The sequence below is a fragment of the Blennius ocellaris genome (assembly GCF_963422515.1).
Source record: "Blennius ocellaris genome assembly, chromosome: 5".
In the NCBI taxonomy this organism is placed as follows: domain Eukaryota; kingdom Metazoa; phylum Chordata; class Actinopteri; order Blenniiformes; family Blenniidae; genus Blennius; species Blennius ocellaris.
Window position 1 is genome coordinate 29,885,670 of NC_137654.1, and position 15,423 is coordinate 29,901,092.

A 15,423-nucleotide genomic window follows, 5' to 3' on the forward strand; every position below is an offset into this window, starting at 1 on the left:
TTCCATATATTTTCAGCTTTCAGGTTTTTTAAAAATTTATTTTATAGTTTTATTCCAGCTTGTTCCTGAGATTTTTGACATTTTTATCCACTTATATTTAAACAAATGTGAGCCGTTTTCCCTTTTCCACTGCTGCGCCGTCGCAGCATTTCCATCATTAAGTGTTTTTTTTCCCCTCTTCAGTCGTTTCGATCAAATTTTTTGCTCTTTATCGTTTTAAAATTTGTTTTACTTATTTTAATTTTTCTAGCGTTTGTTTCACATTTAGCCTTTTTAGGCCAAAACTTGTTGATTAGTTTAACTTTTTCGGCCTTTTTTTCCCCCCGAGAAGGTTAAAAATCCTTTAAAAAAAAAAATAGTCTGTGTGCAAATAAAATAAAAATGTAAAAAGGTGAGTTACAGGACGGCTGCTCGCCTGTTGGAGGTAAATCCAGTGAAGGTTGGATGTGGAGCTCGACGGATAAAAGTGGAATTGAGGTTGGATTCTTCTCTCTGCAGATAACGGAGGATTAATTCAGTCCGAGGCTTCAGCAGCAGAAACATCAGGTCTCGTCTCAAACCGCCTGCAGCAGCAGAACAAAACCCCCAAAAAAAGCTCCTAAATGACGACGATCCGTGTTTTTCCCTGAGTTTTTGCTGCTCTTACAGACGTGTGGTTGGAAATCTGATCCTCTGCCGAGTTTCTCTGCAGAAAGAAGTCGACAGAAACTCGATCGCTTCCTTCGGCTGCAGGATTTCTGCTTTTCCTGCTTTTGTTCGAGAACCTTCCTGCAAATACTCTCACGTTAAACCATTTCTGTTATTTACTGCAATCCTGCAGTGATGCATAGATCATGGGTGTACGTTTTGTGTGTGTGTGTGTGTGTGTGTGTGTGTGGGGGGGGGGGGGGGGGGGGGGGGGGGGGGGGGGGGTGTTGAGGCTCAGGCTGCAGCTCCATGCTTCTAATGATATCCTGCTTTCACATTCCTCTCATAGCCGATCTGGATTCTCTGCTTTCTGTAGCGCGGCCACTGGCCTTGTGCATTCCACACACACACACGCACACACACACACACACACACACACTCACTGGTTGTGTGTCCATTGTGTGTGTGTGTGTGTGATTGGAGGCCTTTGGCCCGGGCGGTGGGAACTCTTTGTTCGGCCGGTCGGGTTCCTCGTTGGCAGAGCGGAGACAAAGCGACGCTCGCCAGACTTCCCGGCTCCTCTTTAATGTGTTTGTCATAAAGCGAGCAGCTGGCAGAGCGTCCCGGTTGGTCCTGGGCGCCGCCGCCGCCGCCTCCAACACGCCTCAGCGCCGTCGCTCTCGCCTCTCGACTCGACCGGCGGAAAGTCTGAGGCGACGGCTGGACGTCCAGAATACTGAGGCGAATCGAGTTTAGCTAACAAATCAACTATAAAACCACCAAATGCAGGAGGACGTGGGCTGTGTGGGGGGGGGGGGGGGGGGGGGGGGGACTTTGTTCTGATTGTCTCTACTGAGCACGTGCAGAACAACAATTATTATGGCCGTGGTGCTCATGACCCGGAGCAACTTTTCCACCACCGTCTACATGGAGACGAGTGTTTTCAGAAAATGTAGTTTACAAAGTGTAGATATAGACACAGAAACAAGATATTTATTTATGGATTGATTTTTTTTTTTTTTTTTTTTTTTTCAAAATTTATCTTTTGTATATTTCAATTATTATATAATCACATTTTTAATTTAAATTTCAACTCAAACTCAAAATTTTTATATTTTAAATTTAAATTAAATAGAATGAAATTGTATTTCTAAAATTGCAAAATCTAAATAATTTAAATAAAAAAAATGTAATTCAAATTTTAAATTCGAATTTAAAATTTGAATTTTGAATTTATAATTAAAATTCAAAATTTTAAATTTAAATGACAACAATCCAACTAGCATGTCCCTGAACTCGTCATTGTCGTCTGGTTTCATTACAAAAACAAACAGCTCCCTCTAGTGGAACAACAGGAACACTTCATCGTTTTCAGCGTTTAAAACGAAGTTTTAGAAAACTTTTTGTTGTCGTGTGTGTGTGTGTGTGTGTGTGTGTGAGCAGGAAGCTGCTGACGTGGAGATCTGGAGAAACGTGTTCCGAGGTTTCAGACGTCCTGGAGAACTTTTCCTCTGGAGGGTTCTGGTGGAACAACATTTAACTCTGATAACCCCCCCCCCCCCCCCCCGTGGCTGCAGATCTGATGGCTAGAGCAGCTGTTGAGGAGAAGCAGAGGCCTGGTGGTTCACTGAGAACAAAGAGCAGCTCCAGGAAACTGCTTCACACTTTGTTCTTCACTTCATGTGATCCACTTTTGTGTGTGTGTGTGTGTGTGGGGGGGGGTCTATGTGGGGGGGGGGGGGGGGGGGGGGGGGGGGGGTGAGGGGGGTCCAGGTTGTGTTTTGAGCTGTTAACTCATTAAAATGTTGAATTTCAGAGGTTTTCTTTCTGAAGGAGCTGCAGCCTCCAACATCTGCTGCCAACGTGTTGAACTGCGGAGTGAAGAACGGAGCCCCCTGGTGGAGGGTCACTGTACTACTCCTCCATCACCTGGTCTCTTCTTCAACGCTCCTCCATCTCTCCTCCATCACTCCTCCATCCCTCCATCACTCCTCCATCCCTCCATCTCTCCTCCATCTCTCCTCCATCACTCCTTCATCCCTCCATCTCTCCTCCATCACTCCTCCATCTCTCCTCCATCCGTCCTCCATCCCTCCATCTCCTCCATCACTCCTCCGTCCCTCCATCACTCATCCATCTCTCCTCCATCACTCCTCCATCCCTCCATCCCTCCTCCGTCCCTTCATCTCTCCATCACTTGGTCTCTTCTTCATCCCTCCTCCATCCCTCCTCGGTCCCTCCATCACTCCTCCATCACTTGGTCTCTTCTTCATCCTGCCTCCATCACTCCTCCATCCCTCCTTCGTCACTCCATCTCTCCTCCAGCTGCAGCAGATTACCAGCAACAGTAAAAGTTATAATCACTTTTTTCTTTTTCTTTTTTAATTCCTGACAACGAGGAAGTGGATGGAGAGTTTCTCCTCCAGGGCCGACGAGACGACGACCGAGTTTCATCTTTTTATTTGATTTGGCAAAACGCTGGACTGCCAATATGATCAGATTATTAAGCCAAAACTAATTAACTCTGGCACGCACGCACACACACGCACGCACGCACGCACGCACACACACACACACACCACACACACACACACACACACACTGGTTTTAATGAAGTTTGCACAGTTAGTCAGAACATACATGAGCTGCAGAATGTGTAAACAGTGATAAGGCTGTGTGTGTGTGTGTGTGTGTGTGTGTGTGTGTGTGTGTGTGTGTGTGTGTGTGTGTGTGTGTGTGTGTGTGTGTGTGTGTGTGTGTGTGTGTGTGTGTGTGTGTGTGTGTGTGTGTGTGTGTGTGTGTGTGTGTGAGAGAGAGAGAGAGAGCACACTGCCTCATTATGACCTGCTTTTCACGAGTTCACCGTGTTTTCATCAGAGATTGAATTAAATTGATTGAAATATTGTTTTGCGTGTAGCTCTGACGTCACACCACAAGGGGGCACTGTCGGTTGTTTTTATAACGGAACCACACGCACGCAGCAGAGAACAACACGATATTAACGTTAACAACGGGAGGACAAAGACATTCTGGTGGACAGACGACCAAGTTGGAATTGTTGTCACAGTGACTGTCAAAATAAAAGCACCGAGTCAATGGAGAAAATGGAGTGAGAGTGATGACGCTCTGGAGGAAACGTTGTTCTGATTGTCTGTACTGAGCACGTGCAGAATAACTGGCGTTATTTCACTGGTCTGACCACCAAAGATGAATTCAGGCCGTTTGTGGCCTAAAATGAACTAGAATGTGTTTTTCACCACTGATTTAAATCCTCATCATCCAGTTCAATAAACAACAGATTTGATCAGAGTTGGAAACAAAGAAAAACTGCTCGTAATGTTTTAATTATTCATCCCACAAATTAATGTTCCAGGAAAAATATGGCTCCATTTAAAGGAATTCGGTGTTTTGCTTACACACAAGAATTAATCAAACACAAATGTCTCTGTTTAGGATCAATCTTCACGCGTCTGAGAGTCTTTGTTGGTTTAATGCAGAAGAAAAACAAATATTTTAATTTTTCTTCAGTAACTTCCTGCCTGTCGCTTTAAACACAGTTATTGTGTATAATCATTAAAAATAGATAAATAAATGTGTTTATTTTATCGTTCCTTTGGCGCCACTTGGTGACAACGACACAAAGCTGTCGCCCACTGGTGACGTCATCGACATGAGCCCGGATCCGGAGCTGCTCGTCACATTGTGTCCAGAACTTCTTCTTTTTCTTCTTTGTCGGTTCGTAACATTTAATGAAAAATGTCTTTCTGCTCAAAAAGTCGTAGTTTAAATTTTCTGTTTTTGAAAAAGAGCCGTTTTTATGTCTTTTTTTTTTTTTTTTTTAACAAAACAAACTTAACTGTGGCCTCAAAACACGTCCAACGTTTATATTGAGGCGACGCTAAGGTGTTACATTCACATGAAAAAATAAAAACCGTTTTGCTGAATTAATGACATCATTATCTCAGAATTATGAGATAAAGTAAATTATAAAAAGAATTAGCTCTTTTTTTAAATTTCTGAGATACTGTTTCCTGAAATATATATATTTTTTAAATTGGCTTTGTTTTTCTGAATTATGGATTTTATCCTGATGGAAAAAGACAAAATGATAACATTAGTGCTGCAACCTGCAGCTCTGGAGCCAAATGTGGCTCTTCAGCTCTTCTGTAGCGATTCTATGAAGCTTTCAGAATAAATAATGCAAATTAACATTTTGCCTTTATTTTTATTTTATTTGCATTCCAAACTGATTTTTTTTAAAGTGATAATTTTCCTGATAAAAAAGCTAAAATGACCTGGAGAGATGGAATTACTCTAAATTGATAAAATGGGGGAAAAAATTACAATTACAAATATAGTTTTCTTAGGAAAATGAAAAAGAACAAATGGAAAAAGACAAAAATTAAGAAGAAAACATTTTAATTAGGAAAAAGAAATACAAGGAAAAATTAAGAAAAAATATAAAATAGGAAATAATTATGAGAGAAAAATATAGAAAAAACAACAAAAAGAAAATGGGAAAAATAATATAATAGTATAGCTAAAAAAGAAAAACGTGTAAAAGTACTAAAACAGTCAAGATGCATTAAATATGTAAAGCAGGACCATTTATGGAAAAATAGGGTAAAAATGTAATAAAATATATTTACTTATTTTTCTCCATGAACACAATCTCAGTTTTCTATATTTTACATGTTTATTTTCTTCATTTCAGATCATTAGCATGATTTGTGTTTCCAGACAAATTAGATTTGGTGGAAAACTGAAAAACGGCTGTTTTTGACCAGAGACGGTGCAGATCTCTGCCTTCGTGGTCGTTTCAGGCTTTTACCCGAACTCAGTTCAACTTCCGGATTAATTGCAGATGATGCAGATTAATTATTTACTGCTGATTAACTCCTGTGACTTGTGGGCGCCGCTCCTCTTTGTCTCACATCCTGATGCGACGTGAGAGCGTCAGATTGTCTCATCATCACTGAATCTGAAAAAGAAAAAAAGAAGAAGAGGAAGGCAGGAAGAAGTCGGCAGGAGCCCCGAGGAACGTTTTACTGTGAAAATAAATCCACAGCTGAACAAAACAACAGGGCGGCGTCACGGAGAGCCTGTTTATCCACGCTGGTGGACTCTAGAGGTTTAGAGGAGCGGAAGTTGGAATCACTGCCGCTGTGGGTCCCAGAGCGCGGACCTTTGACCCCCAGCAGCTCCCCGGACGCCGCCACACCAGCCGCCAGTTTAACACGAACTGATCGGTTTCCAGAACCTCTGAATTTCTTGTGTATTTATACACATTCACTTCGAACATTACGTCTATTTATGGTCTATTTTTTTTCTCTCGTACAGCTGATATTAATTTGTTCAGTTTCTTTTTCTATTTGTCTAAAAATAACCGAAGTTGATGATAAATTAAAAATCTCACTTTAAAGTCACTTTAGATTAAATATTTGTTCTATATTCTTTAGATTTGCTTCTACCTTCTCTTTTATTTACACACTTTATCCTGTTGTTGGTCTTTATTTACTTTTAAAACAATCTGTTGTTGAGTTTCCTGTGTCTCACTTGAGGTGTAATACCGCCTGTGGCCACCGGGGTGGTGGTATAATCATTCACCTGGACTGTACTTGTTGACGCTTCACCGTCAGGAGGCAGTGCAGTGACGTGGAGGCGCCAGTAGGAGGTGCTGGAGGCCCGTGAGAGACGGAGCCTCCAGAACCGGAGGTTTCAGACGTGAAGGTGCAGAAAAAAGCTGCCCGGATTACTTTTCTGATTTAAACCGTTTTCATAATCCTCCACGTTTCCGCCGTGCTTCATAATCTATTGTCACTAAAGCAGATTTGGCCGGAAATGAGGCCTTTACACAGTTTTATCACTCCACTGAACTCTTTTATTTCTCTTGATAACAAACCTGCTTCATTCATTTCAAGCCTCCGGTTCCATTTAGATTAATGACCGAAGCCTTGAATTCAGTTTTTATTACAAATGAAGGAGTTTCCAGTCAGTGGACAGTTAAAAAAAATTCACATTTACACTGAAGCAGCTCAGCCGCTGCCGTTTTCTGGGTTTTTTTTTTCCCCCCTGAATGTTAAAGAGAATCACACCACTGTGCGGATTATAGTAATTTCCACAAAGATTAGAGTGTGGGAGGAGGAGTGGGGTGGTATATATATATATCTCTGTATACTTATATATATCTATGTGTGTGTGTGTGTGTGTGTGTGTGTGCGCATTTGCATGTTTATGTGTGGTGTGGGGGGATTGGGGGTCACCGGCAGCGTTCATTATAATGACGCCTTCACCTTTTCACCTCTCCCACAGTTCCTGAAAGCTTGGCGGAGGATCAGCGGCGGAAAAAACAAACCCTGAACGCTGCAGCATCGCCGGGACTTAAGGTACCGGCCGATCGGCCTCACGTGTCTCTGCTGGGGGCCGGAGGGATTACAGTTACTTCTGCTTTGTCTGCAGAAAAAAAGAGTATTTATGGTTTGAATGACGGCTTGATTCTGGTGAAACGTTTTACATGAGACATTTAAAACACCGAAGTCACTTTGAATAATGTTCTACAAAGAGTTCCCTTCATTAGATGTGAATATACATTTAGAGGTTCATCACAGACTCATGAAAAGTTGTATATATATATATATTTCTTTTTGTAATGAAATCAAGCACACAGGTTAAAATGCTATTAACATTATAGTCATATTATACAACTTTTCAACACTTTCACATGCGTCTCGCTGGTCCAAACATCTTGTAGTTTCTTTGATCTTCCTCCATTAGAATATCGGATCCTAGGAGCTACATTCAGAATCTGCTGTGTCTGTGTGAGCTGGACTGGCTCCGCCCCCCACACACACGCCCATCTATGGGAAGATGGAGGAAGTACTTCCTCTCGTGCGCCATGTGCCAGAGCAGAGCTGCCTGATTGTAGGAGGAGTCAAAGGGGGGGAGGAGGGCCTATCTTGAATGTGATTGGCTAAAACCCCTGATGACATCATATAGGGTTTGATTTCTGATTGGCTGCTTGGAGCAACACACTTTTTAAAAGAGAGAAGAGAGAGAGAGAGAGAGAGGATACACTTTCTTCACTTCTGGGGCGTCGTTCCAGATGTGGAGACGATTCTTACTGCTGAGAACCTTCAGGAAGTGGATTTAACATAATATGACGCCTTTAATAACGGGAGAACAAAGACATTCTCGTGGACAGACGACCAAGTTGGATGACTATTACAGTGACTGTCAAAATAAAAGCACCAAGTCCCAGGAGAATCTGGACGGGGGTGTCATGCAAACATTGTCCTTATTTGCCCCTCTACTGAGCATGTGCAGGACAACTAGTCACGGCCGCCGTGGGGAGTATGACCAGTGGCGTTTCCATGGAGACGGCGGACCCGAGCGGTTTCTGAAAAGTCCCGTCTCGGGAGCCATTTTTTCAAAATCCTGCGTTTCCAGTGTCTCCGAGCGGCGCCGTCGTGGAAACATTGAAAATGATTCGCCAAAGCAACCGTCGTCTTTTTAGTCGTCATGGAAACGTAACGTAACCCGTACAAATACACCCGCCTACCTGTTTTCAGACCAAACTCATATTGAAATATATTATATCATATTATCATTGTCGTTACCGTCAAACTCTAAAGTTTCTTTTTTACTTCCTGTCGTTTGGAGTCACTTCGTTTCTCCGGTCGTATAAAAGCTGCAGCTCGACGCCGTCGTGGCGAAAACGAGTTCAGACGGCGAAGAGTCACGCTGAGACCTGAGATGAAGGAAAAGAAGACTTCTTTTCTTCTTTTTTTTTTTTCCCCCTCAATATCTTTTTTTTTTTTTCATACCTGTCGTTTAAAGGGGGAATATCTTTTAACTCCTCTCTCATTGGCTGCTGGTCTTCTGATGTCATCACCACCTGGTGTCTGAGAGGATCATCAACGACGCCCGGCGTCACGGAGCCCCTCCGGCAGCGGCGCGGGAATATTGATCTTTTTATAGCAGAACTATGTTATTGTTACAGCCGGCGAGTTACTTTCACCCCGGGTTACCTGATAACTACTACTAGTACTATTATTATTGTTATTATCATTATTATCATTTCTCCAGTGAGGCGCTGCGGGACGGGAGGCGGTGGAGGCGGCTGCTTTCTTTAATTGTTGTTATTTAGACTTCACGTGTTTTCGCTGCGCGGGGCCGCCGTGCACTGTCTTGTGTGTGCGTGTGTGTGTGCGTGTGTGTGTGTGTGTGTTGAAGGCGGTGTTGACTTCCTGAGGCTGATCACCGCCGTCTTCCCGGCGTCTTGTTTTTCGCCCGTCTCTCCGCCTGTGTGGAAGTTGTGTGGGCACCCTCTGGATTGCCTCAGCGCCGGAGCATGCCGGACCCTGTTATCCAGCTATCCATCTGTGTTATTGATTTTTTTTTCCCTCTTTGTAGAGTTTCATCTTTCCTCCACTTTTCTGTACAGCGATGGAGAAGGGAGGGAGGGAGGGAGGGATGGGAGGGCGGGCGAGCGAGGGGGCAGCGCAGAGATCTGAGAGCTTGTCGATGGGGGGGGGGGGAGGGGGGAGGTGGAGGTGGGGGGTGGACGGTGGGGGGGCAGCAGTGGGGCTTCTGAGCGTCGGGGTGTAAGAGGTTGGGGGGGGGGGGGGGGGTGGGGGGGGGGGCACTCAGCCTGGACTATGGATGAGCGGGGAGAGGGAGCCACTCTTGAAGTGTTGATGCTTTTCTCTCTCTCTCTCTCTCTCTCTCTCTCTCTCTCTCTCTCTCTCTCTCTCTCTCTCTCTCTCTCTCTCTCGTTTCTCTCTATTCTCCTGGAGCAGCCCTCCCCCTCCCTTCTCCTCCCCCCACAGCGCTCCTCCACCTCCCTCCTCCTCCTCCTCCATCCCTGCTCCAAGGCGGCCTCTGGTACACACGCTCCACTTGCCCACCCCCTCCTCCTCCTCTCCTGCCCCCCCCCCCCTCCTCCTCCTCCTCCTCCTCCTCCTCCTCCTGCCTCTCGCTCCGTCCGCCCGCCTGCCTGCCGTCTCTCCATCCCGGGGGGTTCGGGCAGTGGCTGGCGGCGCAGCCGTGATTTGCAGGAGATTTGTCTAAGTGAGAAGCAATTAGTGCGCCTAAGCACCGCTAATGTATGCATGCTGGGGCCGCCGCCGCCGCCGCCGCCGCCGCCTGCCCCCCCCCCCCCCATCTCCCCCTCCCCCACCCCCACCACCCCCCCCCGCCTGGCAGTGCCACGGCCGGGCCGAGCCGGGGCGACGCCGCCGTCTCTCCTCGTTACTCCTCTCATCTGAGGCGTCGTCTGCCTCTCCTCCACGCCGCCGCCGCTCCTTTGATCTCCTCTCAGGAAGTCGCCAGTTCCTCCTCTGACGTCACGTTTTGGACGTTTTCGAGTGGAAACGCAAAAGTTTTGTCTCGTTTTTTTTTTGGGGGGGGGGGGGGGGGGGGGCGTCTGGTTAAAACCACGGCGGTGCCGCAAACGTTGAAGATGCTCCGTCTCCGTTAAACGGAGGAAACGCTGCCATACAAGTAAATATTACACAAGTGTCACGACTCCCCCGTCCAGGGTTCTACCGGGACTTGGTGCTTTTATTTTGACAGTCACCGTAGTAACAATCCAACTTTGTTCTGTCCACTAGAATGTCCGTGTTCTTTCATGTTTGGAGCCTCTTGTTCTCTGCTGCTTGTGTTGTTTTTTTTAAATAGAAACAACCAACAGCACCACCTGGTGGCCAAACAAGGGAAACTACATGGTTTTCAGGTTTTTCTGCTACATTTTGTGGTTTCACTTGAAATATTGTGTAAACAGGCTCCTAGTTGCTCCTCTCTACCTGGTTGTAGCTCTATAAACTGGTTAGAAAAGAAATGGTGAACGTAGTTAAAGGAGTCACGTCATCCAGCTTTGCAAAACTTTCACATGCGTCTCATTGGTCCAGAAACCTCGTTTTCAAAGTTTCTTGATTTCTCCCTCCATTAGAATATCAGATCCTAGGAGCTGCATTCAGAATCTGCTGTGTCTGTGTGAGGCTGGACTGGCTCCGCCCCCCACACACACGCCCATTTATGTGAAGATGGAGGAAGTACTTCCTCTCGTGGCGCCATGTGCCAGAGCAGAGCTGCCTGATTGTGGGAGGAGCCTACCTTGATTGTGATTGGCTAAAACCCCCATTAGAAAGTGAATTTTAGGTAAATCAGAAAAGATGTGATCCAGTTATTGTTTTTTTTCTTACTATAATTAGCTGCTGACAAAAAGACGTTACAAAACGTTTGTACATTTGTCTTCTTCACCACGTTCACACTTACTCTGCGTCTCTGTTTTCCATTTTAGTTTATCTCTGGCCGACATTTATCAGTCTAATATAGAAGCAATGGAGGATTTCAAGCATCACCGTAGCTGCCTGTTGTTCTAGAGTGACACCTAGTGGTCACAGGTGTACGTATGTGTATATTTCGGTATTTAAGTCCAATGAACGTCCGTCAGGAGTTTAATGCGGCGTGTGAAAATGCCAATATTTTAATTTTAATTTTTTTTTCAATAGAAACTGCGATTTGCAGTATCAGACGCTACATAACAACGTGACGCTGACAGGATCACAAATCTTTCAGCAGATTAAAAAAAAACAAAACAACTGAAGCACAGAGGTACAATATTAGTTAAAGTTTTGGATCTAAAAAAGCTGCAAACGTGGCGGTTGTATACTTTAGATTTCTCACAGTATATTGTTGACGTTGCTCCACTTTTCCTTTAAAAAAAAAAAAAAAAAAAATCAGCTTATTAAGGTTTTATTTAAATTTTGTCTCGAGGACGAAATGTTCCTGGGATCTCTTTTGCTGTCGTTTTGAAACTTGTCCGGACAAAAACCAGAGCAGTCGGAGAAGCGATTTAAAAAAAAAAAAAAAAAAAAAAACCCCGACATCTCGTCACTGACGAGTCGGCCGGTAGAAGCGACTCCCGTCCTTCGTCGTCTCCCACCTCAAGTTTCCGCTGCGGCGTCGAAAGGGAGGCGTCGCTAAACCTGGAAATCTCAGCCTGCGAGTGACGGCGAGCGGTGGAAGCATAATTTGAGTGCAGTAATCCTTCCACACAGCAGCGTGCACTCTCAAGTCGGGCACGCACACGCACACACACGCACAAACAACAAAGTGGAACAGTGGTGGGTGGTAGGATTCCCTTGAAACCCGCCGTGCACAAAAGGGCTTGTTTGCGAGCTAGCGCGCGCCGAGGGACGTTCGGCGCGGCGCGACTCCGCGGCCTACTCGAGGATGAACTTTGACCTCTCCTACACGCCCGCTCCCTCCCTCGCTCAGACAAAAACAAGATTAAGTCTGCTTCATCCTCGCGCCGCGCGACCGCCTTCCAAGCGGGGGGCCTACGCGCGGACCGTGGGTGGTTTTGAAGCGGAGAGCTCGTTAATTAAAGATAGGCTAATTACGGCGCTTCTCAGGCTGGCGTTTGCGCGCGCTGATTAAGAGGATAATCCTGGAGAGAAAGGCTCGGAGATCGGAGCGGTCCCGGCAGACCGGGCATCCTGCTCGCCTGGGCCGGAAGAAAATACACCCCCATGGCTGCCAAACACCCCCCACCCTCCCCCCACCCCCCTCCTCCCACCCTCCTCCAACCCCCCACCTCCTTCCTCTCGCTGCTTCTTTAAAGAGCGGAGTATAGAATATTCAAGCAGGCTGCACTTCAGCGGCAGGAAGCAGCCAGCCTAATTGAAGCTCAGAGACATTTAGCCGTCGCTCGTTAGGCTGGAGGCTGCGTGTGGGGGCTTTTTTATTTTTATTTTTTTTTTCCATTTGTATTATTTTTAAACATCCACAGGTGGAGCGGCGTTCGGCTGAGCAGGCGACTGTGCGGACGCCACGGCCGTCTGTTTTGATTTCATTATGGATATTTCCCATCACCCCCCCCTCCCCCACCACCCCCCCCGGTAACAGCCTAGCGTCCACGTCCCCGTACACGTGTTTATGATTTACTACACTCACGAGCGAGGTGGAAGTCTGCTAATTTGAACGCTTGTTTGTGGTCAAATAAGAAAATCCCACAAGGATATCCGCACACACACACACACACACACACACACACACGCAGACATGTAAATAATCACATTTGCAATTCGCCTCACACGCACATGACTGAAGGGTTCCCTGACCCGACCATCATTCACGTGCCTCTAACCCATATTTTGTCGCGGGGAGTTTCGCCATTAGCACTCGCTGGGCCGTTCCCATATGCCGGGCCTCCACAGATCTATAATTCAGAGGTGGCAGATGTCCCCGCCTGCATTATTCATGGGCGCCGTTCTCTCGTCGGGCGAGCTCGCCGCAGGACCGTCGCGAGGTGCCTGTCCCACGCCGACCCGCCGGCGCTCCGTCCCCGCGGCAACTGTCCCCCGACAGGCGAAGGTTTCCCCCTGCAGACGTGAGGCGTCACGGGAGGACGGACGGAGGTCTTCGGCTTGATTCAAGTAGATAGACGTAGTATCCTCGTTTACGTTTTAAGGGACCGTCCTCCGTGGCGTGTTGGACGACTCGTCCACGGATTTCAGAATTTCTCTTGAGACAATAAATCCTGTATAATGGACTTTTACATGTTCTTATTTGTAATTGATATTTTGTGTAGTTTTCATATATCTAATATGTATAGCATCATATGGCTTTGTTTGTCGTTGTTTACCGTTTCTCTTAATGGTAAACAAGTGCATGGAAATACCATTTTTAGGAATTAATTTTGATGAAAAGCTCAGTTGGAAGCTGCGTATAAATATTCTGAAGTCATAATTTGATAAATAATATTGGCATAATGCAGGGGGGGCCACACTTTTTCATCATACGAGCTCCTTATAAAACGACCAAGTTAAAGTGATCCACCCACTACAAAAATGCAAAACATATATTTATTTTCAAATATATTGAGGATTCTTTATATGTACAATGTATAATGATGCACCTTGCAAAACCCGTATGAGCCAATATTGTGCAACACGACATAATTAACTGTGAACATTTTTTGTAATTTGCGGTAACTCGCTGACTAGCTTGTTAGCTTAGCCACACTTAGCGTCGTTGTTAGCGCATGTGCAGTGACCTGAAGTCAGAAAAATTCAGCCGTCATCTGACGCTGCGTTCGATCGTACTCGTAATTCGGAAAGGTAAATCAGTTTCATTACACCAGCGTCTATTTTTTTCTAATGTCATGCGATCTACTATTACTGCTTTGCGATCGACTGGTGGATCGCGATCGACGTATTGAAGCACCCCTGGCATAATGTGTAAAATCAGATTAAAATTCACTCATCTAAAACTCCCTCGTTCCTCCATTTCTGAGTGATGGCGTGGAAATACGGGAAAATAATATAAAACAATCATTGATCCTACTATTTATTTTTCTACTTCAAAAGAAGAATTAGACTCATAAATCAAAGTGATTATTAGTATTATGTTCCAACAAATCCTCTGTTTGCGGATCCAGAGACGCTAAAAATACACGACATTGTCGACCTTAATACGTTAGAATGTTTTCGTACCAAATGTACTTAATAATCCTTCCAAATATGTCAAATATACTTTGAAATGCGTCAAATCAATAATGCTGAAAGATCTGGACGAAGTGGTCAGTGCGGCGTCTCGGTGTCGATCCAAGATGGCGGACGCCAGCTTGGCGTGTTGTTTCTCCACGCATGTGTGTGTGTGGTGTAGTGTCAACAAGTGCACCCACTAGTGGCCCAACATGGAAACTGCACCATTTCCAAACCGTTGCCCCGAACGAATGTGAATCTTTTCCAGAAGGAAAACGCAAAAGCGATATGTTTCCACACCATAACGGCGAGAAAAACTACTTCCTGTTCCGCTCACGTCTGTGGCTAAATTACGTCAGTGATCGGCGGCGGCGAATCCGTTTCTCAGCTCGTACTTGTTGACGTCTGAGAACCGCTGCAGCTTTTCTGTGACCGTTCATTCTTTCTTTTTTCTTTTTTCTTTCATAAATCTGAGACTCATTTGAAACATTTGGGGATTTATCCGGTCCCTCAAACACGTCTCGATGGTCAACGAGGCATTTTTCCGTGGCGCGGTGAACTCGGCGCTCAGATTCGTGACTTCGCTGTGAAAAGCGCTCGGGCCGCTTCCACGTGTCGCTTCTCCTTCAGCCCGAGTGGCAGGAAACGGCGTTTGGTCCAGGGTTTGGACGACTTTCCTCGACGGGGACGTTTCTGCTTTTTCACTCAGCTGTTGTGGAAACTGCTCCGCGCAGGAACTTTACATTCTATTTGTCCAGATTTCGAGGCGACGACACGTTTTTAGCCTGAACGGGAACAAAACTGTTGGAGTCTCAGACACGCTGCCAACGGCTCTGCTTGCTTTTTCTTTCATTTATTGCATATATATATATATATATAATATATATATATATATAATATAGAAATGTAGTTTTCATGTTCACCACTAGTGGGTGCTCTTGTTTCTTTGTAATGAAACCACACACACACATGCATCAGAGAATAATAATAATAATAATAATAACGGCAGAACAACAGACATTCGTATGACCAGATAACAGCCTTTTTTCTTTTCTTTTTTTTTCAAAACGTTGCGTTTTCAGTAGGTCAGAGCGCCGTTGTCGTATAAAACAGAACCTCAAAACACGACCAAAGTTTTGTGTTTTTTCACTTGAAGACGACGTCGGTGTAAACGTGGCGTCAGTCGCCGTGGGCGTCAGTCGCCGTGGCGCCCTACTGGAGGATTTTATCACCTGCAATGCCGAAATATGTGCGTATTTGATGAGTTTTACACTTTTCTAGATATTTGTCGTCTATATAGACTGTA

The 15,423-nt window shown here is 45.4% G+C and overlaps 1 protein-coding gene across 1 annotated transcript in view; it reads right to left on the reverse strand.

The window, feature by feature from the left end:
• Positions 1 to 12,857: 12,857 nt before the first annotated feature.
• Positions 12,858 to 15,423, reverse strand: part of noc2l (NOC2-like nucleolar associated transcriptional repressor) — a gene marked incomplete at its 3' end in the record, with an annotated part of 22,950 nt that continues 20,384 nt past the window's right edge. The window contains 1 exon segment of the mRNA XM_080496983.1: positions 12,858 to 13,013. Coding sequence (XP_080353109.1) covers positions 12,858 to 13,013 — 156 coding nt within the window.